The sequence below is a fragment of the Eubalaena glacialis genome, chromosome 3 (genome assembly GCF_028564815.1).
Source record: "Eubalaena glacialis isolate mEubGla1 chromosome 3, mEubGla1.1.hap2.+ XY, whole genome shotgun sequence".
Taxonomy (NCBI): Eukaryota; Metazoa; Chordata; class Mammalia; order Artiodactyla; family Balaenidae; genus Eubalaena; species Eubalaena glacialis.
The window spans coordinates 59,670,931-59,697,507 of NC_083718.1; the positions used below are offsets into that span (position 1 = coordinate 59,670,931).

Sequence of the window (26,577 nt, forward strand, 5' to 3'; positions counted from 1 at the left end):
TCTGGCAGGGAAGGAAGAAGAGAAATTCCCCCTCATCATCACCATCATGATTACTTCCTTCTCTCTTGTGGCTGGCTGGTTCAGATGACCAAGGCTCCTGCTTCATTTTTCAGATCTGGGCAATTACAGCCACCAGGGTGATATGGACCAAAGTACAGTGTTCAAACATGACTGGTAGATAAATGGTCATTTATCATTGTTTTGTTAAAAAAAAATTTTTTTTTTATAAAGTTAACAAACCAAGGCTGTTGATCCCTGAATTAGAAAGCTGATTTGCTTGATTATTTTCCAAAGTGTGAGGTGGGAAGAAAGAGGGGAAGAGCCTCTAATGCTTTTGTGTATGTTGCTGATACAACATCTTGCTAACATCTTCTGATCCGGTGTTGTGGCATTTTGTGAATATAAGTACCAGCCCATGGCCCTCATGCTGGTTACTTACGGCCCAAAGGGGAAGAAGGTCTGCCCCCCTCCTCGCTGTTTCAATCTGGCCCAGTAGTGGACACAGAGCCCTGGGCAGTTTCCCCAGAAGCAACTGTCTCTTCTTGTGAAGGTGACTCTTCCTCGGCTTGTCCCCGAGATGTGACAGTTGTTTCAGGGGAGATGCTATGAGGCCCCTCCAGGGGTATACAGCCAGGGTGGTTTTTGCGAAAGTGCTGATTCAAGATGGCCTGGAAGGGGAAACTTTTGCCACAAACATGACAGTGAAAGGGCTTGTTGCCTGTGTGCTTGCGGATGTGATACTCCAGCTGATCTTTCCGGGTATATTTCTTGCCACACATGCGGCAGACGAATGGTGTAATTCCCATGTGCAGGCGCATGTGGCGGTCCAGGCTCCCCTTCTGGTTGAAAGATTTGGCGCAGTAGATACAGGTGAGACGGGGGTTGTACCGGAACCACCGCTCAGATACTTCCTGCTCTCGGAGATACTCCACATAGCCACTTACTCCCATCATTGCTGACTCTTCTACCTGTACCAGGTGAGGACAATAAGAAAGAATATATATTATTAAGTATATATAGTAAAAGACATCAAATCTATTTTTACTTGTTACTAAGCTATATGCTTATTTTTTGTAGCGATCCAAATAGGAAATTAATTACTACGAAAAAGTAAAGATGTTAAGATAGAAATTAAAAAAAAAAAAAAATCGAGGCCACTCTACTCCATTACCATAAAAGAAGAGGACAGCTGAGTTACTTTCTGGCTGAAAAACTGCATGCTTATTAAACCCCTGCTGAATGTTTAATTTATGGTGAAAGGAGAATCTAAGCCCGCTCATACCATCCATTTGGACTCTAATTTGCAATTATAGTCTAGACAATCAGGTAGGTACTTAGGCAATGTTGGTCCAACAGAACTTTCTGTGATGATGGAAATACTTGATAATCCGCACCACCTAATACAGTTGCCACCAGGCACATGTGGCTATTAAGCATGTGTAATATGCTAGTGTGACTGAGGAACTGAAATTTTCATTTTAATTGCTTTCACTTAACTAAAATTTAAATTTAAATAGCCACATGTGACATGGCTAATGGCTACTATATCTGACAGTACAGAATACATTATGGCAAGCACATTATAAATCATATTTATGGCATTATCATTAATACCAAAATTTAACCCAACAGTAACTAGCTTTATAAAAATGTATATAATTCGTAGGTGACAGTATTCCTTTCTACCCCAAAATATTTTAGTACCACACCAACATATTTTCTTCATTCTAAAGACTAATAAAAGTTTAACTGACCTCAGAGAAAATTGGCAAAAGAGCTGGGAAAGGAAACTAGGCTGAGATATGAATTTACTAACTTGGTTATTCCCTCCTATAACCTCTTCACAATTTGATACTCAGTAAGTATTTACTGAGTGACTATTGTCCGCCAAATACAATGACAGGTGCCACAGAGAAAGAAGTACAAGACTTGGTTTCTGGGACCTCCCTGCTGGCGCCGTGGATAAGACTCCACGCTCCCAATGCAGGGGGCCCAGGTTCAATCCCTGGTCAGGGAACTAGATCCAACACACATGCTGCAACTAAGAGTTTGCATGTCACAACTAAGGAGCCAGCCTGCTGCAACTAAGGAGCCGCCAAGCCACAGCTAAGGAGCTCTGGAGCTGCAACTAAGACCTGGCACAACCAAAATAAATAAATAAGTATTAAAAAAAAAAAGTCACACACACAAAAAAAAAGACTTGGTTTCTGATTTTGCCCTCTGAACAAAAAGATAAAACTTCTGAACAAAAAGCAGACAAAACAAAGAGAAGCAGGAGAAATACATATTCCTAATGATGTTACTAATTCACTTTTCAAACTGTTTATAGTAAAGGTAAGTGTCCTTAAAATACACTGCACAGAAATATTATCATCTAATTTTACATACCTATTATTTGTAGTGGTTTGATTTAAACAGATTATTAAAAGTAAAGAGAGGGCTTCCCTGGTGGCACAGTGGTTAAGAATCCGCCTGCCAATGCAGGGGACACAGGTTCGAGCCCTGGTCCGGGAAGATCCCACGTGCTGCGGAGCAACTAAGCCTGTGCGCAACTACTGCGCTCTAGAGCCTGCGAGCCACAACTACTGAGCCCACGTGCCACAACTACTGAAGCCTGCGTGCCTAGAGCCTGTGCTCCTCAACAAGAGAAGCCACAACGAGAAGCCCACACACTGCAACGAAGAGTAGCCCCCGCTCACTGCAACTAGAGAAAGCCCATGCGAAGCAATGAAGACCCAACACAGCCAAATATAAATAAATAAATAAATATATTAAAAAAAAAAAATTTCTGATTTATTTAGCCTGCTGACTTCTGAAGTCCTTGTGTGCGTGGGTGTATATAGCACATATATGTTTTATGTATAATGTTTTGAGTAAAAAGCTTATATACACATACATACACACACAAAAAAATATATAGGGGCTTCCCTGGTGGTCCAGTGGTTAAGATTCTGCGCTTCCACTGCAGGGGGCATGGGTTCAAGCCCTGGTCAGGGAACTAAGATCCTACATGATGTGCAGCGCGGCCAAAAAAACACACACACACAAATATATATGAGCATTTTATTTATTTATTTATTTTTTGGCCACACAGCATGTGGGATCTTAGTTCCTTGATCAGGGATGGAACCCGTGCACCCTGCATTGGAAGCACAAAGTCTTAACCACTGGACCGCTAGGGAAGTCCCTATATAAGCATTTTAAATATATAGGAGAAAATTCCATATGTGTAGCAGAGGTAAAGTACAATGCAAAGAGGAGAATATGTAAAAGTTGACTCTGGATTAACTGGAGAAAAATGAATCTAATTAGCAAATAATCTTATACCCTTTTCTTGAATATCTAAAAATGTGTATTGTCTCCTTTCACATGTTAGCTAACAATGCTCTTCAGTATTTCCAACAGAATAGAGGTGGTTCTCAGCAGGTTTGGGAAGCAGTATGTGAGGTCAAGCATTGAATGGTAAGGCTTTAGATGATTTCTCATTTATTTCATATAACATTTCTTCCTGCTCCAATTCCCTGGATAATCAAAACTGAACTCACATAAAGAGTGAGGGACTGGGACCTCCCTGGTGGTGCAGTGGTTAAGAATCCACCAGCTAATACAGGGGACATGGGTTCGATCCCTGGCCTGGGAAAATCCCACATGCTGTGGAGCAACTAAGCCCTTGCACCACAACTACTGAGCCTGCGCTCTAGAGCCCGCAAACCACAACTACTGAGCCTGTGTGCTGCAACTCCTGAAGCCCGTGCGCCTAGAGCCTGTGCTCCGCAACAAGAGAAGCCACCAAAATGAGAAGCCTGCGCACCACAAGGAAGAGTAGCCCCCACTCACCACAGCTAGAGAAAGCCAGCGTGCAGCAACGATGACCCAACACAGCCAAAAAAAAAAAAAAAAGAATGAGGGATTATCCCACTAAAAGGTCCTGGGTGACCATGGGCAGAGCATAGAATAACTTGTCTGAGGCTTAGTTTCCCCATCCATAAAATAAAAATGTTAGAATATGTTTTGCCAATTCCATTGGATTCTCATGGGAATCAAATATAATAATACCTTGAGATATCCCTGAATGCCTGATGTTATACTTTACAGCAATTAAGGGTGCTGAAACTTGGGTTCAAACCTGCATCCTACTTATTGTTCGACTTTAAGCAAGTTATTTAACTACTCTGTGTGTCAGCTTCTTCATCTGTAAAATGAATATAATAATAGCATCTACCTTATAGGTTGCTATGAGCATTGAATGAAAGTGCTTAATGTAGCCCAATAAACGTTAGCTATTATTAAACATTACAAAAATTTACAATATTATTCATAGTCTTGAGGATACCAATTCCCTAAAAAAAACTGCCTAACTTTAAGGAAAACAATGTCATAGCAGTATTATCCACAAACAGAAAGTAAATGTATTTTAGTTATCTGTCATGAACCATAATCAGAAAACTCACACATTATGATCAATTTCACCTAAAAATTATTGCAATAAAATTGCAATAAAAGAGCAAATAAATGAGCATAAAATGTAGATTAGGTCCTTGTCAAAGGTAACAATGTATCTTTGGTAGTTTTATTCCTTTATACTCTAAAAAAGAAGCAAGGACAGAAATGGCTCCTTCCTGGTTCTCTCTGTCACGAAGAAGTGGATCATTTCACTTCCCTACTAGATTGTAAACTCTGTAAGCACAGGGATAATTCTATATTGCCGAATATGCCAGAACTTGACAGTGCCTGATATGTAGCTGGTGTTCAAAAACTATTTTTTAAATGAATTATTCCATACAATGAGTAAATTCCATATAAATGAATGCTTCCTATATTTTCCAAAACAAATACCAGTCTAGATTCTTGACATGGCCTTCACTGCTGTCCACAATCCTAATCTTCAGTTACTAATCAGAGACTAAAAGAACTGAAGGGACTTATCTGATTGGTTCACTAATTTTATTTAAATATCTCCCAAACTGAGGACTTCACAGGGAACTGAATAATTCCTTATTTAGTAGTTGTCTCTTTATTGGGCACCTACTCAGTAATCTTAGCTACTCAGAACTACTTAGAGGTAAAACAACTCCCATTTAGTGGGCACCTGATAAGACAACGTCAGATACTAAGATTAGAAAATGTGGGCTCTGCTCTCAAGGAGATTTCAATCTAGAAGGAGACAAATTAATGTAAATAAGAAAAGAATAATTTATATGAGTCAGTAGAGAATTAGGAAAAAATTATACGGTACCATGTACAAATGCTACAGTGGTTTAAGAAGGGGAGATCAAAGAGGACTAGGCTAGTTAGGACAGATGGAACTAGGAGTTAGCCCTTGTGTGGACTCAGACACCTGGAAAGAACAGAGTATTCCAGACTCAAGGTGCAGACACAGAAGTCTGATGGAGTTCTGAGGCACAAAGTCTGCCTGTTTGGGACAGTTAATGCTGATGAACGGTGGGAAAAGCTGGGTTAGAAAGATTATAAATTACTTGCAAAATTAGACCAAGTATTTTAACCTTCATGTGGTAGAAAAAGGAAAAAGCCATAGAATATTTCGAATAAAGGAGTGACCTTAAGTATTCTGTTCCAGTTAAATCACCCTTATAATCAGGAAGCTCTTCAAGCCTACCAAAATTTGTTTTTACTACAACATAAGTCCATGTCCTGTTTTGGTTCTATGTGGTGGGAAAAAAATAACTGGTGAGTAGACTCGTCATAATAAACTTTCCATGTTAAGGCAGCGGTCCCCAACCTTTTTGGCACCAGGGACCGGTTTCATGGAAGACAATTTTTCCACTGACAATGGGGAGCCGCAGATGAAGCTTCGCTTGCTCGCCGCTCACCTCCTGCTATGCAGCCCGGTTCCTAACAGGCCACAGGCTGCTACCCGTCCGAGGTCTGGGGGTTGGGGACCCCTGTGTTCAGGCATATATTAACTCATCTCTTAATAGCAATTCCAGACAATACTACTTATCTCCTATTTCTTTACAGCCTGTACCTTCTGCTTCAGTCAGGTAAACAACCTTGTAGAATTCCAATTTTTGTCCCTATCCTAACTATATGTGGAATAAGTCATCTCTTTCTAACTACTTTAAAAACCACACTTAAACTCTCCCGAGTAACACTTTCCTTAAGTGGATATTGATTCCTGTAACTGCCTTTTAAGCACTCCTATTCCCACAACACACTTACTTAAGTCTATATAGTCTTATCTATATGTGCTTTGTGTATCTGTTAGTCTGTCTTATGCCCACATTCAGTTGTAAGGTCTGTCTCATTGCTGTATCTATTTTCACAATAGTTAACCGTCACATAGGTCACAGAGTCATCACATTTTATTTGAGAGATGAAGAGAAGAAGGGCCCTAATAATATGAGTAAACTTACTTTTCCTCCAAGCTCCTAACACTTTCTCTCACACCTTATTAAAACTAAAAAATTCTCCTCTAATGGTTGCAGTTCCTTTTCTGATACCAAACAGCATGATAATATACAAGTAAATACAGTTTATAACAATGTCTTACTGCTGTTACTATACCATATACACAATAAACATCTAGTGGTTTAGATAAAAATTAAACAAGATACTATCAGTATAGTGCAGAAGATAAAAAATTAGCTACGCAATCTTAATCCACCAGTGTTTCCTTTTAAAGGGCCACAGTGTTTACAATTTATTGTGTTCTACTTGGTGAGTTCACCAACTTTTTAAAAAATCAATCTTCAGTGATAGACACCTGTGAGAAAAAATAAACAAAAATATCAACCAACTACATACTTATTATACTACTTGCTAAAAAGAGTTGCAAATAAAATAGAAGACATCATTCCTATCCTTTCTAGAACATTTTAGTCTAACAGAACATTTAGGAAGAAAATAGATGAAAGGATACAAGCATACTAAAAAGCAAACAGAACATAAAAATGCATAAGCAATTCACTTACAAATCTACAATACTATATAAACTAATAATTATGTAGTCTTATATCCACACATGTACAAAATCAAACTCTCTCCATCCCAGGTCCTACATTACCTGCATGTAGTTTTCAGAGGTTATTTTTATTACTCTTAGGACTACAGACTGGCTCCTATAATCAGGAAAGAGTTTCACAATCTTATCCTTTTCTACTTCCCCAAATCTGCTGACACCAAAAGTGTATTTCCTGCATGCTCACAAGCAAGAATAAAGAGAAAAGTAATCATATACAGTATTTATTAAACAGGGCCAATGTTACCTCTCCTACATCTTTCCTTTCTTATTCATTATACTATGTTCACACACAGTGGCAATTTCTTCAACCACTGCAGCAATTCTAAATCCACAACTACATACCTGGGAGCTGGGTTGCTTAGGCTCATCCATTCTCCCAGGAGACTCACTTCTGGCTCTGTGTCTCTCCGTCAAGGGAACAACACTGCCGGAGGGGCTAAATCTGTCGGAAGAGGAGCACAAAGGGGACTAATAGAAAAGTAGTGTCAAGGAACTTAAAAAATGGTGACGTCTGCCTCCTTTATCCCATAGTCTAGGAAGGGGGAACAAACTGAACAACAGATTTCTAAGAAGTCCTTTCATGGAGCCAATACAGAATCATACATGAAATAAGAAAAGCTTGCCCTAGTAAATTTAAGAAATACAAAATGACGCAGCCATTTAGCTAAGGCTAAATATAAACTTCTACCCTTATATAAGTACCAGAAGACCAAAAAAGAATAAATTAAAACTGGGTCTGTAATTTTGTTTCTTCTATATAACTTTTAGGTTCTTGGTTGATCCTTTCCCCAAGCCCCATGATAATTTTTTATATATTTCAGACTGTTGACGTAGATCATGAAGATCAAAAATCTTTGCATTTAAGCTATTATTTCTGATACAGTTCTAAGATGGGGGGGACAACAGTGCTAACATAGGGTGACAATAAGTATTATGCTCAAGAATATTTTAACTATTAAGGACACAAGAAGGAAAATACTCTAATGAAGACCAACTTAAATGGATATAGTATATACTCTCTGAATTTCTGTGACACACTTGTCTCTCAAGACCAGATGCGAACCAAAATCATAGCTTGTTTAGTTATCACTGTTCATACAGTCAATTTTAAATTTTTAAGAAAGGAAAAGAATATTACCCATCTTAGTTGCTAATATTTCTTTCAGTTGAGACCTTCTTTCAATTTACTCAGATTAAAATTACTGTTATTTCCCCCCAAAGAAATGTTCTAACAACTGCAATGCATTAGAAAGAGAAAAGTGGGGCATGGGGCATAGGGCATAGTAGCACTGGTGAAAAAAAGAAACTGTCAGGTTTGTGGTAGCAGCTGTCATCAATGACAAAACAGAAAAAATATCATCAAATGACAAGTGAAAAAAAAGGAATGAAAAACATCCAAAAAGCTTTTCTTTGGAATTACTGTGATTACACTAAAAAGAACAATCACTGCTGGTACCATATTTTGTCTAATTTGGTAGATGGGGGCAAAGAAAAGTAAACAGTGCTACAAAGGAATGTGAAACTTCCAGAGGCCACCTACCTGTGTGAGAACATACCAAGGAAGGGCAATGCTGTCAGATTCCCAGCTGATGACCAGCTCTCTTCCTGGAATTCCGAAGAAGCCCTGGCAATTACTGATCCTAGCGTGACTGCAGATGCTATTCTGATTCATGAAGTGTCTAACTTTACCATAATTCTCACAACACTGTGAATACTTCAGGACTAGGAGCTTCCTGCTTTAAAAAAATTAGAATGCAAGTCTTTTGGCACACTTCCAGTTTCCCCAACATAAACTTAGACTAAGAACAACAAGTAAGGAAGATACTCTTTGTATCACACACAGGGCCTGCTTTAATTACCTCTGCACAACAGCCATTAGATGGGCAAACAAAACTTACCTGTCAATTTCACTGCTTGTTGGCCTAGCGACCTTGGCTCCTGAAGATCCTAACATGTAATTTTCCTGTCCTACAGAACCATGGCCTGTGGTGTCAATCACCATGGCTGTGACTTCCTCTGCACTACTTCCATCTTCTCCAGAAGGCTGATTCTCAGGCCCAAGCCACTCTTCTAGATTTTCAGTTTTGATGTGTACTGCTCCAAGAACTCTAACTTCATCATCACTCCGGGCCCCTCGGTCTGCTACTCCTGTCTCCACGTACCACTGTCCTGCTCGGTTGATCCGAAGAATGGGCTCCCGGCTCTCTACATCAGAACTCTGTTCAATTATCTGAGGGCTGGTGGACTCCTCAGGAGGGCTGAGCTCCCTGATATCCAGCACAGCACTAACCTGACCTCGCCGGTTTCCCTTTGGGGTATTATGTCGGGGGCTAAGGGAGCGGTTCAGATTTGGTGTAACTCTGTGAGACTCTGGAGGTCCCTCTGGGTGCTTTGTCCTTGTTTGACTTAATTCAGCTTCAACCTCAGCCACATTGATTTTGAAATGAATGCCCTCCAGGATCTGTGTACATTTGTCTATAATATGCTGCATCTGCAGAAAACTGGCAGCTGTCAGGTAGCTGATGATATCTGCCAGTTGCAGGCATATCCGCCCCGTATAACAGAAAGAAAGGAGCTGTTCAAAAACAGTAGGGTTCTTTATGACTGAAATGGAGACAGTACTCATCTCATTCAAGGACATGTGATCTCGGAAATAGGGGGAGCTGGCAGCCAGTACCACTTTGTGAGCCCGAAAAGCTTGTCCTTGCACGTTGACCACGATGTCACAGAGACGGCCCTGCATGCGCAGCTGGTTTAGATGGCTCAGGACAGAGTTGCTGAAGTCAGGGATCTCCAGTTGTATGTTCCCACTTTTCTCCATGGTCGTGCCTGAGGGCGTAGGCAGGCATTCAACCCTGCTGAAAGAGGAAACGAACGAACTGTCGTTAGTAATTATAACCAGTACCCTCAGGCTTTCCAATTCACACCTATTTAAAAATATTATCTGGTAAAATTTCAAAATCTCCAAATAAATAGAGATACTTTCCTTATGTTTAAACATGGAAAAGAAATACCAACAGGTTTAGTAGTTTAGGTTTCACAGCAAGGTACCATTAAAACCAAAAAGTGATTGTTAGACTTCTAAAAATTCAAGCTATGCCCATATTTTCCTTATTAACAAGCTATATAACATCAAAACTGAAGTTCAACAGAATAGAGGGGGTAAAAAAAAGCAGTGTGACAATTTTTATTTACTAAGTGTTAATCATAAGGTATTTGCACACAGTATAAAATGCGGTGACAAGTTTTCTTTGGAGAAGGAAAGAAAGAAGCTTTTTGAATAAATGTAATTATACACAGGTGGGCTGATTAGATACCCTTAATATTTTACTACTTGATGCATGAGTTATGTTTATTATTTTATAAAGTGACTAATATCCCTCCTGAGTATAAGCCATTATTTCTAAGCTGAAGGGTCAGAGCCCCCCACAGAAAGGCTTTGGGTTTAGGACTTGGAGGTAAACTCTAGGTTACAAAAAACTCCCAGTTGTGTCAGGACTCAAATGCAGAGAACTTGAAGAAGTTCACTCTCAGGATTAGGTAAAGGTAGATAAGTCTGCCTCTATCTAAATTCAAAGTTGGAAATTTCAGGGTGGTAATGATACTTTGATTCTGAAATTTAGTTCCCCAAAGCTGGTGAAAAACAGAGCATTTACCAAGTATGGCCAATATTTTTACATTAAAAGATTTTTGAAAAGTTGCTGAACCACTAAGCCTGTAACTGCATCCAATAGTCTTCACTGGTTGAGAGTAGTTTGTATAAATCCCATTAGAAAGACACTGACTTGAGCACACATAGTTACCTAAGACCTGAAACTGCAGGAACTTATCCTGACAAGCTCACAGTATTGCCCTGCATTTACCACACACTTATCAGTAAATAGGGAAGTGTATACACTGCTTTCAAGAACCAACTTTAGCCAATCTGACCTTTTTCCAAAGCGTTTTTGTTTGTTTTGAAACTTTTAATCCAATAAGAGCCTCTGTCGATGCCATCATGAATGCAGATGTTTATTTTGGAGCCTACACCAGCGCCTTTTTTGTTTGCTCTTTCCGGCAATTCCCCAGTGAGGAGGAAGCCCCTGGAGTAAGGTCTTTCTCTACCGTCGGCACTGGAGGGGTGAGAGCTGTAAGAGGGAGAATCGGGAACTGCATGGGGTTGGCCACTCCGGTACTTGAGTGGCTTTCGTCCGCGTTGGGAAGCATGGGGAACGGGGAAAAAGCAGAGGGGCGAAATGTCACCGAGGCGTGCGGCCGGGGAGCGAGCAATCAGGTGAGGGTAGAGAACCGGGAAGGGGGCGGCGCCCCGGGACCCGGTCCAGGCGGTAGGCGTAAGCGGGCGGGGAGCTGCCTAGAGGTGGGTGTGTGTATCTGGGTGTGTCCGGGCTGCCGATGGGGAGGGGGCCGCCCATCCCGGGGTCCTGAGGGAGGGGCCCACGAGGGGGCGGGTCCGGCAGCTCAGCCCGGCCCGGGGCCAAGCGGGTGGAAGGTCTCCGGGTGCCTTGAGGCGGGGTGGAGGGAGGTGGCTGAGCGCCCCAGGAGCAGGCTGCGGCGGAGACCGGGCGAGGCGGCCCCGGTGCAGGGCAGCGGGACTGCTGTGCGGGGCCCGAGCCCAGTCAAGGAGCAGCACCTACCTCCGGGGGTGGAAATGGGCCGGAATGGGCCGGAACACCGTCCCGGAAGTGAAACCCCCCACCCCCTCCCCCGGAGCGGGCGACGTGCCGGAAGGAAATCGCTCACCCTTACACCGCCCCCCTTCCCCCTCCCCAGCGCTTTCCGTCCCTCGCGCCCCCTCCCCTCTCTTCCCCTCCTCCTCAGTCCGTAGGAGGGCGGGAGCCCTGCGTCACGTGGGCGGTCGTGTCCCCGCCCCGGGGCGCGGCCAGGGGCGGGGCCGAGGGGCGGGCTTAGAAGACTGGACGGAGGTGTGCCGAAGGAGGAGGCGAATGGGAGGGGGAGGAGTTGAAGCCGACGCTGGCGGAGAGTCTGCGTCATGACGTCATGGAATAGAATCCTTATATACAGGCGCCTGGACGCCATCTCGGTCTTTAGAAGGTACGAGGTGGCTCTCGGTATGTACGTGTTTTGTGTGCTGTTAAGTAAGTTCTTAGCCTGAGAGGTCTCTAGCTCTTGGCAGTTAGGATCGCCTTAAGCCGGCTGGCATTTCTAGGCTAGTCGCAGGCCTTCGCACGGTTCACAAAATGAAGATGGTGGAGGATTGCGAGTTGGGTGCGGGCGCGACCTAATTATACTCCTCGGGTTGTTGGGCCGAACTGCGGAAAAACCCCGGCTCGCGGGCTCTGCCTCTGATGAAGCCTGTGTTGGTAGGGACATCTGAGACTGTTGATGAATGCCAACGGCTCTGATGGCGGCGCGTGCCGAGTCACCGAGTGGGTCTTTGTTAAAGACCTCGGCCCGAGTCTCCTTCAGCCACTTGTTCTCAGGAAGGCCACGTGGTTCTCTAAAGGCTGCATTCCGCACTGCACCATTATTTACGTCAGTGGTTCTTAATCTTAATTATGTTGAATGCTCTCATGCAGTTATGGGTGGTGTAAACGACTTGCTTACATGGTATGGAAACGACGTAAGGTTTAAACTTAGGTTTAGAACAAAATGAATTTTTTAAATCTCTAATCTTTCCTAGGAACGGTGCCAGGCATGGGTGCCAGGCATGAATGCAATGTGGCTTTAGATGGCTTCTGGTGGACAGGTAAGTAACGGCTAAATACAGTGGGAAGAATGAAGTCTGCTTAGATGTGGTTTTTATGTTAAGCCTGTGATGGTTTAAGAGTAGTGGGCAGAAGGGATTTCTGAAAAATTCTGTTCTGAGGCTTAACTACTTAACGACATTAGTGATTAACTTAGCAGCACAGCATGTTTTATTGGATTACTCTTTGTCTGTTTTCTAGTTGTGTACCAAAGGGATGAGAACCGCTGCTGGGGTGAGTTACTGAAATTCCCTGACAAAGGGAAGTTAGGTTGAAAGTCCACTGAATGTGCCACAATGATGACAGTTTATTTGCTACTCTTGACTGTGAGGGTGACGAGAATTACTACCACCATTATGCTAACTGAGGCACACAAAATGGTGGTTTAGAGAACATAGAGATTGCACCCAAGTTTATATGAAACTGTTTCTTCCCAGGTTTTAAAGCACAAGCTTAATGCTGTATCCATGGGCAAACAGGTGAGAAACCTTTTTTATAGTCCATGTTTATCTAGTACTTTCAATTCTTTTTTTTTTTATAAGGGGTTATAAATTGCCAAGTCAATGTTGGTGCTTATATTAGGGTTTTCCTCCCCGTTTTTTCAAATGTAAATTGCTGCACTCTAGTTTTATATTTAGTATGAGGGGGAATCTGAAGAAACAGATACTATGATGGTTGCATAGTTCAACAGATTGAATCATGAAAAAGATAATACCATTTGTCTGATGTATCTGAGTTAGTAAAACTTTTGCTGATAGTGTAAGTAAAATACCACTACTAAGTAGTTTCTCTTTTTTTGTAGGCACTATGCAGGAAGTTAAGCACTATGTAGGCACTAAGCTGGAAGTTGAAGGGGTAAGTAAAATTGTAACTGAACTAAATATTGGTGACTGGGCAAACATGACAAAGAATGCCACTAATGGTTTTTTAGGGTTGTGTTCTAATGCACAGGAAGCAGTCCTCCCATAAAGTGCTTGAACAGTGTGCTGAATACATTAAATAAAAGCCAGGTCCTTGTCCTGTCTTAATTTGTGAGAGCAGCCTGTGTGATGATAAGCAAATACTGACTGAACATGAAGGTCTTAATTAGCTCTATCTGATTTCAGGCACTTTTTAGATTTGTGGGGAGAAAATTGATCTTTGGCTATTATAAAACCACTCTCATTTCTTAGGTCGACTTGAATCCTTGACCTGTCCGGGCCAACTTTTTGGTAAGCGTTAATGTTAAAGACAGTTTAGTAAGCTCAACTGTTACTGAGAATGCTGATGAAGTGGAATGCTTAACTACCAAGCTAATTTCCTATGTCTGGTTTGCAAGTGCATGTTGAGCATGCTCTGAACAGGGTTTCTGTAATGATGTTGAGCAAATGTCTGACCTGAAATGAGCATGTAGATGAATCTAACACTGAAGAACCCTGTGACAAATATAAGTGAGAAGAATTTAACAATAAGATTGACATTTTAATGAAAGGTGTCTCATTTCTCTTATAGATCTTGGGTACACGTTTTTTATCCATGGATGGCTTGCTTGGGGTAAGACATGAAAACAGTTCTTTGGCTCCTGGCATTTGGGTTTATATTCCGAAAATGTGCTGGTCTTAGTAGTTGTTGACCTATGTTAGTGTTTTCTGGTGTTGGACCATTGAGAAATAAACAGGCTTTAGTATTAAGCTGTTGTGAAGTGTGTCTAAAGAAATACTTCTTTGCAGGTGCAAATTTTGGAGATCTTTTATATAAAGGTATGTATGTGTTTTATCGGTCTTACCTAGTTACTGAGCAAGATGCTGTTAGTGATGATTTTTAAAAAATTAAACAGATGGGAATCTCTCTGAAAAAGAATGAAGATTTTTAAAAACTGAAACAGTATCTGGAAAATTTTTGAAATGTACCTGTTACTACATATTCAGTTTGATTAAATTTCATTAAATTTTTGCAGGTGTCAAGAGGGGTACTGGCTACAACGCAGGGAGCAAGAAGTTTTAAGCAAAGGTATAGAAGTCTCAAGTTTGGTTTCTGTGTTTTGTGGTTTAAAGCCGATACAATGATGATAACATAGTTCAGCAGACTAACAGTGATGAGCAAATACTGTCTTTCGCTCCTATCTGATGTATCTGGCTGCAACAATTCTGTTTATATATCCTTGAAAGTGGAAACCAGCCACTGTCTCACAGAAGTATTCAGGGATTTGGATAAGTGTAATGGCTCATGCAGATGTTCTGTACTGTTAATTGCAGGATTAGGAATTTACATTTTGGATAAGAACAGGCTAACGTGAGGAAATTTTTATGGCATATACTGTAGATTACACCAGAATGAATAATTTAGCTGATTATTTTCGATAGTCATTTCTCAGAGCAGTTTTAGATTCATAGCAAAATTGAAAAGTAGGTTCCCATATATCATCCTCCCCATCAACATCTACCACCAGAGTGGGACTTAAAATTTTGAACCTATGTTGACACATCTTATCACCCAGAGTCCAGTAGTAGTACATTGGGGTTCACTCATGGTGTTGTACATTCTCTGGGTTTGGAAAAATGTATCGTGACAAAGATCCACCTTGCACAGAATAGGTTCACTGCCCTAGAATTTTTTGAAAAATTTAAAAGTGGGCTACAAAAAATGGGAGAAAGGGCAAATTTTAAACAAGGATTTTATTTTTCATTTTCAAACAGGCAAATATGTTACCCTGAAGATTTCAAGGTCAGTCAGTCTCTGGTATATATGGTGAGTTAGAATGTAACCAGTGATGTGATGATTCTGCCAAATGAATAGAATGATATCACCCATAAAACCGTTCCATTTTGATTCTGAGGTTGCTTTATCAGCAAGTATCACAAGTTTTTTCCCTTCTACTGTGATTTGACATATATGGTCTTTACTTTTCAGGGCATTTATGACAGCAGTCATGCATCTTAACAGTTGACAGGTGAGGCTTGAAAATATCAGTACTGTTGTCTTGTTCCAGAATACATGATGATCTCACCCCAACTTGAACTCTCTCACTGATTACTTGATGATGTTCAAAGATCTGATAATTCTGTGTATCCCAAATGCAATTAGAATTGGCATGGAAATGGGACTTAAAATGGTTTCTCTGTTCTTGCAGGCAGCTGGATGGATGCCCATGGGATAGGAGAGGAAACAACTTGCAGTTTTTTTTAAAGCCTATTTTATTTATTGGCCATGCTGCACAGCATGTAGGATCTTAGTTCCCCCACCAGGGATTCAACCTGTGCCCCCTGCAGTGGAAGTGCAGAGCCCTAACCACTGGACCACCAGGGAATTCTCCAACTTTGAATTTTAATAAATATTTATGAACCATCTGAAGTGTGCTCATTTCAATTTAATGAGATGAACGAAGGGAAATAGGACATTTTTGTAATTGAGACCCGATGGCATATTTTTTGCAGAAATTTTCTGTGATTTAATGTGAAGTGCCTGGGTCAATTTGTCACAGTTGAAAACCAACCATTGGAGTTGTAGCCGGAGGCTGGAAAAGCAAAAGATGAGCTTGAACCACCTTTGTGCTGTGCAAGAAAGTTCCGTAGGAATGAAAATGTTGAAAGAACACAGGAACCTCAATGATCCTTAATTTCCAAAATGGGCAATTAAAAGCATTAAAATACATTGTTTATGTTGAAAATTGCAGAGAAAAGCAGAAGCTCTTAATGTTAAGTAGTGGTAGGAGTGCAGAAATTGGGAAAAATCTCCATTTGCTGTAGTAAGCACCAGGGTGTTTGGGTCTGGCAAGTGTTGATACGGAAATTGGTGTAGGAATTGGTTTCAGTGCTATCTAGAAGACGCATATTGAAAACCTAGAACAGTGAGATCTTTAAGAATGAGATCAGTAATAACTGTGGTTATAACGTCCTTTAGAAAATGGGTACTGGTTTTGTAAATTTCTGGGGGGGGGAGGAATGTGGTTTGTTCAAGTTAATGAGAAAATTAGTGAACCAGTGAGTTGCTGGTTAATTCCTAAATACCAAGGAAACCATTAGCTCTGGGAACATCTAAAAAGTAAATACCTGCCAATCAAATTTCAGCTTGCTTTCTAATTTGGCATTTGAGGTGTGTAGGAACATTAAATTGGGGTTTTCTTAGTTGCATGCCAAAACGTTTACTTAAACTCCCGCTGACTGAAATACTATTCTAAAAACTAGTCAAAAAACCAGTTTATGTAAAAGCAAGTTGACAGATTTTTTTTTGGCTGCGCTGTGAAACTTGTGGGATCTCTGTTCCCCCCAATTGAATCTGGGCCACAGCAGTGAATGCACCTAATCCTGACCACCAGGAAACTCCCTGCAAGTTGACAGATATTAAAGTGTTAGTTACCCCTTGGTATCTGGGGGGTTGGTTCCAGGACCCCCTGTGGATACCAAAATCCATGGATGCTCAGGTCTGTTAGAGGTATAGTACTATAGTGGGCCCCATGTGGATTTTGAAACTTGCATTTTGAACATAATATCCAATGTTAAATACTGATCTCCCATGCCTGGTTGGATTATTTCATATTTTAGAAAACTTCTGTCAACATTTATTGTATGTGCTATTACTCATCAAAATCTTCATGAAATCTAAAAGACAAAAGAGTAGCTATTTCTTGAATATTCTAAAACATGACAGTTTGGATTAGCCTTCAGATTTTCAGGGCATAAAAGATATATAAAAAGTATCCAAGAATATGTTTTAAAACAAGGGTAAGGTAGTATAACAAAAATACCTTCAACTTTAAGATACTGGGAAAAACCCCTAAGCAAACAAAGGGTATGTTGGGCCAAGTTAGTAGAAATACAGCATGTTGATCAGTTTTAAACCAAATCCTTAAAAGTATTAAAATTTTAAGCATTCACGTAGTGTAAGAAGATAAAACAGACAAAAAACCCTCAAACTATTCCAACTTCTAAGCAATTAAGATTTCAAATTAAATTATCTTCATTGCTTGGAAAATACGCTTTTATCTCAAATTCACTGTAAATGCTTGACATAATTAAATACCCAGGAAGACTCCTGCTAAATTTGATAGTATTATATGGTGATACTTCTCTGGGATGACCTTTCACACAATGGTTTTCAATTAATGCTGAAAAAAAGCCACTTGATAACTTTCATCACAATGAGTGGCTGATTAGTGGATTTACACTTAATAGGCACACCTTGGAAATAATTGTGAGTTCAGTTCTAGACCACCACAATAAAGCCAATATCACAATAAAGCAAGTCACAGGATTGCTTTCCCAGTACATGTAAAAGTTATGTGTACACTATAGTCTATTCAGTGTGCAATAGCATTATGTCTTTAAAAAAGATGTACATTAAAAAAATAGAAGTATAGTAGATTTTAATATTGTGTTAAACATACTTTAAAAATATTTGACTGCTGGGAATTCCCTGGCAATCCAGTGGTTAGGACTTGACTTGACACTTTCACTGCCATGGCCCCCGGGTTCAATCCCTGATGGGGAACTAAGATCCCGTGAGCCACGAGGCACAGCCAAAATAAAACAAAACTTGACTGCTAAAAGATGCTAACCATCTGAGCCTTCAGTGAGTCATAGTAGTAACATCAAAGATCACTGATCACAGATCACCAAGACAAATATAATAATGAAAAAGCTTTAAATATTGTAAGAATTACCAAAATGTGACACTGAGACATGAAGTGAGCAAATGCTATTGGAAAAATGGAGTGGAGAGACTTGCTAGACTCAGGGTTGCCATAAAACCTTCAATTCATGAAAAAAACAAAAAATGCATTATCTGTAAAGCACAATAAAAAAAAAAAAGCTAAGTGCAATAAAAGAAGGTGTGCCTGTACTCAGTAATTTACATGGCATGAGGTCCAACAAAGGGAAGAATGTGATAATTGCTCAATGTGTAATTCTGCCTATTTGTACTACTGAGCCAAGACTGATAGATAATCCACTCATTTGGATTACATGTTTCTATGTATGTGATTTGATCAACCAAAAAATTAGGTACAAAATGTCAAGCTTTTGGGCTTCCCTGGTGGCGCAGTGGTTGAGAATCTGCCTGCCAATGCAGGGGACACGGGTTCGAGCCCTGGTCTGGGAAGATCCCACATGCCACGGAGCAACTGGGCCCGTGAGCCACAATTACTGAGCCTGCGCGTCTGGAGCCGGTGCTCCGCAACAAGAGAGGCCGCGATAGTGAGAGGCCCGCGCACCGCGATGAAGAGTGGCCCCCACTTGCCGCAACTAGAGAAAGCCCTCGCACAGAAACGAAGACCCAACACAGCCATAAATAAATAAAAAAATAAATTAAAAAAAAAAAAAAGTCTCTTAAAAAAAAAAATGTCAAGCTTTTTCCTTTTTTTCTTTAAAGGGCAGCTCAATGGTTTGGGGTTGGTTAGTACAATACAGAGAATACAGAGGATACTTATAAAATGTCTCTAACACCAATGACAGTACTCATCTCATAAGTAAGGATATTATTAACTTTTGTGTTATTCACTTTTCTTTAGAACATAAAGTCATTAACTTGAACTTGCTGTATACACACAATACATACACAACCTTATGCAAAATACTTTTCATAAGTAACATTACATTTTAAAATATTGGAAACCGAATATCTGTGATCTGCATTTTGACTTAGTGGGGAAAAAAGAGAACATTCAACTAGGGAGGATTATACTGATAATAAGACTCAAAGTTAAAAGTGTCTTCCTCTCCCTTTGTACTTAACACAGCCTATACAATGTCCTGAGAGATTCATTATGAGAAAAATGTCCATCACAGCTTTAAAACCTTGCTTTGGAAGGAACTAATGAGAAAGCAGATTGGAAGGTGAGACTTCATCTTTGTTTTCAAAGAAGTGGTCTTACTTTTTCTTCTTATAGAAAAAGTTTAAATCGGTTCATTGTAAATATATCTAAACTATTAATTTTTGCAGTTTTCAATTATACAAAAGCTACGAGAAGAGGGCAGTAGAGATCATCTAATCTTAAATCATGATGTCATCCATTCAAGTCCTTGGCATAATCCCTGGTCAGTAAGAGCACAGAATACCTATATATGCCACAAATGATCTTTAATATATATCAGAAATTATTTTCAAAAACTGGGAGATTTCTACTATAGCCATGCATTCTTTAACATCTTGTTCATTAGCAAAAATCAGCAATGCAGCTTTCCTTAGGTCTTCATGGGCTAACATTTTATAGAGTTCCTCAGTTACAGCAATCCTTTCTCTGTACCATCCACAACAGTTATTACAAACTCTGTTAGTGTAATAAGTGTTCCAGGAAGAACGAAGAGACTCTTGGCCACCAGTAATACACATTATGAAATGTGTATTATTAATCACTATTTCTTCTACATTGCTTCCTATTGTAAGGGATGCATGTACAACTTCATTCACAGAAAACTGGTAAAGGATGGCAGTTCTCTCTGCATTACGCAGTCCAACAATGATAAGTATGTGCTCCTGGTGGTTGAACAGTCTCCCTATCCTGGTGAAGAGAATACACGTTCTTAGGCAGCAGGCCCCGTCCAGCCACCAGGGCCACCTGGCCTCTCCCACTCAGGCAGAAGGGGAGGCAGAGATGTGCCAGAGCCTCAGCCTCTTGCTTGGAACTGGAGAGAGACCAAAGCCCAGGCCACAGATATTGGCAGATATTTTCTCAAAAACAAATGAGTTTGGGAAAAAATCTGATGGTATTTGTTGCCAAAGATAAAATTCAAGCTTTCAAATGAAAATTACAATTTTGGAAAGCTTGTATCTGTCACTGTGCACTTACACCTTCTCCATACTTAAAGACTTATGATGAGATCAGTCATGATGTTAATGTGATTTTTTAGATATTGTTTAATGAAATTTGTCAACATCTGGACGATCTGCATAATTCAGTGATCCAATATTTTTCAAATGATCAATGTGCAGTGTTAGAAAACCATGCATAAAAGTTGTATTCAAAATATGACAGACCAATGGATTTTAGAAAAATTTACCAATATGATTTCAGATTACACATTGCAACTAACCTTTAAGAAACTTGTCAAGTTGTGGTGTAGTATCAAAGAAGAATATCCATAATTTTCAGAGAAGGCTATTAAAATACTCCTCGCTCTTCTAACTTCATATTTATGTGAGACCAAATTTTCTTCAGCTATTTCAACCAAAACAACATATCACAACAGATGGAATGCAGAATCAGATATGAGAATCCAGTATCTTTTGTTAAACCAGAAATCAAAAAGATCTGCAGAAACAATGTCACTCTTCTCACTAATTTTTGTTTGGGAAAATAATTAATTTAAAAATAAAAATGTACTATTTTTGCTAGCATGTAATGGGTTAAATCTTAATCTTAAATCTTAATTCCTGCTACAATAAAAGAGCTATATAGAACTCTTTGGGATCCTCAATAATTTTTAGAGTGTAAGTAGTCCTGAGACCAAAATTTTGAGAACTGCTATTCTAGGTAAAGATACAGGAGCCTAAAGAGGTTAATTGACTGGGCCAAGGTTGCATAACTAGAGAGTGTTAAAGCCAGGAATTAAATCCAGTTATGTCCAACTCAAGTTCTTTCTACTAAGTCCATCGTCTTAAACACAGAAGACTGACTTAGAAGTGCATTTAATGTATGCCTTACATATGAAATTATTATACAGATATCCCATCTAATATTTTTATTGTGTACTGGTTATTTCTCATGTCATGAAATAACTCACTTCCCATGAAACAAGAAAAAAGTATCCTTAAGGCAGCATCTCTAGGATGAGTTAGGCTTAACAAAAAATCAGCAGCAAGGAATGTGATCAGTGTCACAGTTCTGGTTCTTCAGAGAGGGGAACTCTGGGAAAAGACAGTGCAGCTGTATAGATGCATTGTTTTATTCCGCCAAAGCCCATGAGCATAAAATGACATAAAAGCCAAAGCCCACAAGCATAAAACGTCACACTCATCATCTAACACGTCTCTTCCCAACAAGGAGAAATTGCTCATAAGACAAAGCTCTCTTGAAGCCAATAATAACTATCGATATTGTAGCTGGCAGTTGCTTACCTTGTTTTTAAAACTTGCAACATAGAATAAATCTAAATTCCCTAGGAGGCTGGGGAGATTGGACTTGGAACCGAAACCTGGCTTACAGTTTACAATTAGTTTGTGTGTTCCAAAACCCTGGTTGTGTTGTTTCCAACTTTATCAGTAACTAGGTTCTTTATTTTTGAGAAAATATTTAATTAATGGGAATTCCCTGGCAGTCCAGTGGTTAGGACTCCACGCTTTTACTTCTGAGGGCCTGGGTTCAATCTCTGGTCAGGGAACTAAGATCCCGCAAGCTGCGTGGTGTGGCCAAAAAAAAAAAAAAAAAAAAAAATAGTGACATTTCCCTGGATTTCAGAATAAGCTTTTTTTTTTCCTGACAGGCAGGACTGAAGAAAAGCTGAGTGATGCCCAAAGTGACTAGGTCTCTGTGATGCCAACACGAGATTGTATGACATCTGGGGACTTGGGGCCTTTGGTGTCTGTAGCCTAGAAAATATTCTCTGGATTTTGGGTATCTTTTGTAACTCTCATTTCCAGGATAGAAAGACAATATTTTGGTCAGAATTAGGTTCTAAACAGTGAATAGTAAATTTATTATATTTAGAAACTAGGTAATGCAGATGTCGGGTAAATGAATGTAAAGTTGCATTTTCTTACCTAATAAAGGGCATCTCTAGAAATTCCCTCCACTGAGAAAGGGTAGGCAGAGTTGGACGCCTTTCTCACCATAAGAACTCTGCCAGCAAGAATTTTCTGGCTCCAGAGTACATCCACAAAATGGGGAGAGACTGGGTTAAAGGACAAACTTTAAGGAAAAGCTCCACCTAATGGCATCAGTGAAGGTCACACTCTTCACAGCCTATTGAGCATCACAAATTAGACCTGGAAGCAAAGCTGATTTTATTTTCAAACAGAAAGATTATAGTATCGAACTGCTTACAGCACTGAGAAAAATAGGCCGGAATATAAGACTGATATTTGGTGTTTATAAATTGTAAATCAAAAGAATGTCAAGGCAAAAGTGAAGATAAAGTAGAAAAGAACAATGTCATTCATCAAGGCTTTATTCCCATTTTATAATTACTAATTAATTATAAGCCTTTATTTGTGTCAACAGAACGTATAAGAAAATCACAATGAGTTTCAGTGTTCACTTTTCTACATTTGAGGTTGGTTTAAGGTCAATTAATATTTTCAATTACTTATAATTGAGGGAAAGTGTTATTCAGGGATTAATGATTATTTTAAAAAATAGAAATATAAGCAGAATACTGATTAATGAAATTACTGTTTGTTTTCCTTTTACCACAGATGTCAGTTTTGTTTAACCTTAAACTATAAAATACATAGATACATCTGTATACTGTTTACAGATGGATAATATCATTATCTTACATTTAAGTAATGCTTTAAAGTTTTTCAAAGCATTTTCACTCACACTATCTTCCACATATATTACCTCCTAGGATTCTGGCATGAAGAGGCCAGTGAGGGAGCCAGGGCAAGTACTGTTTACATTTCACACATGCAGGAAGGGACACTAAGAGAGGTTTATACAACTTGCAAGGTAAAGCACTGATTAAGATTTTGTGACTTTTATTTCAGTGACTTTTTACTTTATATCATATTGCTTCTCACTATATTATGTTGATAGCTGAAATGTCATTATCCAGCTTACTTTATAGGATTCTCTTGATGAGGCTGGTTGAACTGACCCCTCCATCAACGGACCAGTCTAAAGGGGCAAGAATCTTCCCACATTTCACATATGGTTTGACTACCTCTGTCCGAAGAGAACAATCTACTATCTGGGTATGAAAAACATGATTAGAAAACACTATGCCATTATGTTACTCTGTCAAAGAGCCATGTTTCACACCTCTCCAAGTAAAAAGAAACTTCAAAAAAGTCCCAAATAAAATAATCCTAATAATGCATGCTCTCGTTAAAATTGGATACCTTTTATCTGTTTCTTCATTGAGGTGAAGAATGTTGCCTGGATTCCTTCCATTTAAAAACTTGAAGTCAGATCTGTGGCTGAACTCCAGATCTGATTTTAGCCTTGGGGAAGCAAAGAGGACAAAACTCAAAAGCTCAACTTTCTGGATGGCATGGATGATTCAATGAGCTCTTTTCTGTTTCTGAGTCTGTTGGCCAGGAGACCTGGATATGATAGGGCTTCAGTTCCTCAGGCGGGATAGAATCTGGGGCATTGCTCATAAGGTCGTGGCCCTGGAAAGATTTGGGGAAGGCTATGACATCTCTGATGCTTGGCGCTCCAGTGACAAGGCACATCAGTCTGTCTAACCCTGTAAGATACAAAGTTAATAGATGAGAATGTAACCTAAGGTTGGGGGTGACTTAATTTTTCTATAAAGGTTGTAGAAAACTTTTAAGTAAGAACCTTTAATAAGTTGCAGCTAAGCATAGTTCCCTGCCTTTTTAGAGAACTTTTGTTTGTTTGAGAGGTTTTTTTAATCTCATTCCAGAAAAGTGCTCAGGACTAATATTCACATGCTACTGGGATTAATAGTCACAGCAATTAATGAGTCCTGAGCAAGGGCTTACTGAAGGTTGAACAAAATTAGGTGCTGTGCAGGGGACTCCAAAAACACAGAAGGAAGTCCCTACTGTTGAGAGCCTACAATCTAGGTAAGCTACCTAGAACTTCTCACACTCTTCCTTGTTTGATAAAACAAGCAGTGTGAGCAACCAAGGCCATCAGAAAGGCACTGGCTCTCATTAGTTATCTACTTCATACATAGTAGTGTATATATGTCAGTCCCAGTCTCCCCATTCATCCCGCCCTCCCCTTCCCCCCTTGGTGTCCATACGTTTGTTCTCTACGTCTATGTCTCTATTTCTGCCTTGCAAATAAGTTCATCTGTATCATTTTTCTAGTTTCCACATATAAGAACCTACTGTACAGCACAGGGAACTCTACTCAATGCTCTGTGGTAATCTAAATAGAAAGGAAATCCAAAAAAGAGGAGATATACGTCTATACATAGCTGATTCACTTTGCTGTATAGCAGAAACAAACACAACACTGTAAAGCAACTATACTCCAATAAAAGTTAATTAAAAAAAAAAAAAGAAAGGCACTGGCATATTCCTACTTTTGCACAAGCTGAATACTGTGGAGCAGTACTTTTCACGCTCTTATGAATTTGTCTGTGAGCCTCCAGGGATTTGAGCAATATTGACTTAAGACTGTAGTTTCATTCTATTAAAAAATCTTTCAAATGCAAATTATCAGTTAAGTTTTATCTTTATAAATGGTTAAATATATATATATATTTTAAACATCTTTATTGAAGTATAATTGCTTTACAATGGTGTGTTAGTTTCTGCTTTATAACAAAGTGAATCAGTTATACATATACATATGTTCCCATATCTCTTCCCTCTTGCATCTCCCTCCCTCCCACCCTCCCTATCCCACCCTTCTAGGTGGTCACAAAGCACCGAGCTGATCTCCCTGTGCTATGCGGCTGCTTCCCACTACCTATCTATTTTACATTTGGTAGTGTATATATGTCCATGACACTCTCTCACCCTGTCACATCTCACCCCTCCCCCTCCCCATATCCTCAAGTCCATTCTCTAGTAGGTCTGTGTCTTTATTCCCGTCTTGCCACTAGGTTCTTCATGACCTTTTTTTTTTTTTTTTTCCTTAGATTCCATATATATGTGTTAGCATACTGTTATAAATGGTTAAATATATTTTTAAAGTATATCATCAGGGAATTCCCTGGTGGTCCAGTGGTTAGGACTCGGTGCTTTCACTGCTGAGGGCCCGGGTTCAATCCCTGGTTGGGGAACTAAGATCCTACAAGCCACACGGTGCGGCCAAAAAAAAAAGTCATCAAAATGAAAAACACCAAATTAAATTCTTTAGAACCCTTGGGCTCACCCCCTACCCTCTTTACTCCTCCACTCCCCCTAACTCCACCCTCTTCCCCATAAGCTGAGCGTCCAAATTTGACACTTAGAGCTACAGAATGAAATTTAGCTTGTAAAAGGACAGATTGTTTACCTATGGCAATTCCTCCATGAGGGGGCGCCCCATAATCTAAAGCCTGGAGCAGATGGGAGAGCAATTTCACGTCTTCCTGAAATTCAAAAGATAATTCAATTTAAATACACACTGAGGGTCCACTAGGCGCCACACAATACAATTAGTTGCTAAAGGGAAAATAAAAGTTGAGTTAAAAAAGTACCTTAAGAGGTTTACAGTTTAGCAAGAGAATATGACAAGTCACAGATACTACAACATGCAGGCAAATGCCTGGGGCTCAGTAAATGCAGCTATTATTATGCTGGTAATGCAGACAGGGTAAGACCAATTAAGGACATGGAGATGTGGCCTCAGAAAGGTAGGATGAAAGAAGGAACCGGATCTGTCAGAGGGACCAAGAGGAGAGAACGTTATTAGAAGGGCAACAATGCAGATGCTGCCAGAAGGTAGGATGGCTTGTGGGCCAACAACAGACCGCTGGATTGGGTGACCGTGCAAGTTACTTTTGTGAGGCAATGCCTGTAGAAATGTTGAAAATGTGTCTGAAGTGGTTCCCTAACCAGTCTACAGATCACAATCAAGTGGCAAGCTTTTAAGGAACAAATGCCCAAGCCTCACGTCTAGAGCTTTTTATTTAATTGGTCTGGTAAGGAGCAGTGAGTGTTTTTTTTTGTTTGTTTTTAATGCTTTCCAGGTGATTCTGTTCTAATGTGCAGAAGGGCTGAGAAACACTGGTGGGTAGGGAAGAAGTGGAAGCAATGTATTCTCACTGACATTTTGAGAAGCTTGAAAGGAATGAAAAAAATAGGCTGGGAAACATTAGGGGCTTTGGCTTAAGAGGAGAAAAGTTAAGG

The 26,577-nt window shown here is 39.9% G+C and overlaps 2 protein-coding genes, 1 long non-coding RNA gene, 10 other non-coding genes and 1 pseudogene across 21 annotated transcripts in view; 11 read left to right on the forward strand and 3 right to left on the reverse strand.

The window, feature by feature from the left end:
* Positions 1–479: 479 nt before the first annotated feature.
* Positions 480–11,672, reverse strand: ZBTB37 (zinc finger and BTB domain containing 37). 3 transcript variants are annotated; one of them, XM_061183094.1, is made up of 5 exons: positions 11,617–11,672; positions 10,913–11,109; positions 8,881–9,837; positions 7,325–7,424; positions 480–968 (listed from the first exon to the last, which is right to left on the reverse strand). In XM_061183094.1, the coding sequence occupies exons 3-5, from the start codon at positions 9,801–9,803 to the stop codon at positions 480–482; spliced, it is 1,512 nt and encodes a 503-aa protein (XP_061039077.1). In that variant the 5' UTR covers positions 9,804–9,837; positions 10,913–11,109; positions 11,617–11,672. The 3 variants fall into 3 exon arrangements, with proteins under 3 accessions (XP_061039077.1, XP_061039078.1, XP_061039079.1); XM_061183096.1 differs by lacking the exon at positions 480–968 and adding an exon at positions 6,653–6,724; XM_061183095.1 differs by lacking the exon at positions 10,913–11,109 and having other exon boundaries at positions 8,881–9,840; positions 11,617–11,642.
* On the forward strand, positions 11,233–16,011 carry LOC133086686 (uncharacterized). Of its 5 annotated transcripts, none has more exons than XR_009700334.1 (13): positions 11,299–11,339; positions 11,753–12,051; positions 12,624–12,689; positions 12,889–12,921; positions 13,125–13,166; positions 13,490–13,542; positions 13,860–13,898; positions 14,179–14,220; positions 14,397–14,426; positions 14,624–14,676; positions 15,363–15,414; positions 15,577–15,616; positions 15,797–16,011. It is a non-coding gene; the product is annotated as an uncharacterized LOC133086686 (long non-coding RNA). The 5 variants fall into 5 exon arrangements; XR_009700332.1 differs by having other exon boundaries at positions 15,363–15,390; XR_009700335.1 differs by having other exon boundaries at positions 11,753–12,034; positions 15,363–15,390.
* Positions 12,275–12,354, forward strand: LOC133089289 (small nucleolar RNA SNORD74). Its single transcript, XR_009700663.1, has one exon. It is a non-coding gene; the product is annotated as a small nucleolar RNA SNORD74 (small nucleolar RNA).
* Positions 12,751–12,812, forward strand: LOC133089320 (small nucleolar RNA SNORD75). Its single transcript, XR_009700692.1, has one exon. It is a non-coding gene; the product is annotated as a small nucleolar RNA SNORD75 (small nucleolar RNA).
* LOC133089255 (small nucleolar RNA SNORD24) lies at positions 12,977–13,058 on the forward strand. Its single transcript, XR_009700633.1, has one exon. It is a non-coding gene; the product is annotated as a small nucleolar RNA SNORD24 (small nucleolar RNA).
* Positions 13,351–13,420, forward strand: LOC133089313 (small nucleolar RNA SNORD77). Its single transcript, XR_009700686.1, has one exon. It is a non-coding gene; the product is annotated as a small nucleolar RNA SNORD77 (small nucleolar RNA).
* LOC133089290 (small nucleolar RNA SNORD44) lies at positions 13,729–13,789 on the forward strand. Its single transcript, XR_009700664.1, has one exon. It is a non-coding gene; the product is annotated as a small nucleolar RNA SNORD44 (small nucleolar RNA).
* On the forward strand, positions 14,036–14,100 carry LOC133089316 (small nucleolar RNA SNORD78). The gene has a single exon (XR_009700688.1). It is a non-coding gene; the product is annotated as a small nucleolar RNA SNORD78 (small nucleolar RNA).
* On the forward strand, positions 14,470–14,553 carry LOC133089261 (small nucleolar RNA SNORD79). The gene has a single exon (XR_009700638.1). It is a non-coding gene; the product is annotated as a small nucleolar RNA SNORD79 (small nucleolar RNA).
* On the forward strand, positions 14,721–14,801 carry LOC133089291 (small nucleolar RNA snR60/Z15/Z230/Z193/J17). The gene has a single exon (XR_009700665.1). It is a non-coding gene; the product is annotated as a small nucleolar RNA snR60/Z15/Z230/Z193/J17 (small nucleolar RNA).
* On the forward strand, positions 15,429–15,505 carry LOC133089288 (small nucleolar RNA SNORD47). Its single transcript, XR_009700662.1, has one exon. It is a non-coding gene; the product is annotated as a small nucleolar RNA SNORD47 (small nucleolar RNA).
* On the forward strand, positions 15,653–15,730 carry LOC133089259 (small nucleolar RNA SNORD81). The gene has a single exon (XR_009700637.1). It is a non-coding gene; the product is annotated as a small nucleolar RNA SNORD81 (small nucleolar RNA).
* A 3,647-nt stretch (positions 16,012–19,658) lies between the features above and the next one.
* Positions 19,659–23,680, reverse strand: LOC133087007 (ADP-ribosylation factor-like protein 5A; annotated as a pseudogene).
* Positions 22,760–26,577, reverse strand: part of DARS2 (aspartyl-tRNA synthetase 2, mitochondrial) — a 31,497-nt gene continuing 27,679 nt past the window's right edge. For all 3 annotated transcript variants that reach the window (XM_061185692.1, XM_061185693.1, XM_061185695.1), the window contains 2 exons: positions 25,742–25,817; positions 22,760–24,011 (listed from right to left, as the gene is read on the reverse strand). In XM_061185692.1, the coding sequence (XP_061041675.1) occupies positions 23,797–24,011; positions 25,742–25,817 (291 nt within the window). In that variant the 3' untranslated portion in view covers positions 22,760–23,796. The remainder of the gene's footprint in view (positions 24,012–25,741; positions 25,818–26,577) is intronic.

Bases quoted from the DNA above. Each gene is read 5' to 3' on its own strand.
- ZBTB37 (XM_061183094.1), bottom strand. From the start codon at position 9,803: ATGGAGAAAAGTGGGAACATACAACTGGAGATCCCTGACTTCAGCAAC. The intron at 7,425-8,880 runs GTAAGTTTTGTT...CTCTTCCGACAG, and splicing joins ACAAGCAGTGAAATTGACAG to ATTTAGCCCCTCCGGCAGTG. The intron at 969-7,324 runs GTATGTAGTTGT...CACCTGGTACAG, and splicing joins CTAAGCAACCCAGCTCCCAG to GTAGAAGAGTCAGCAATGAT.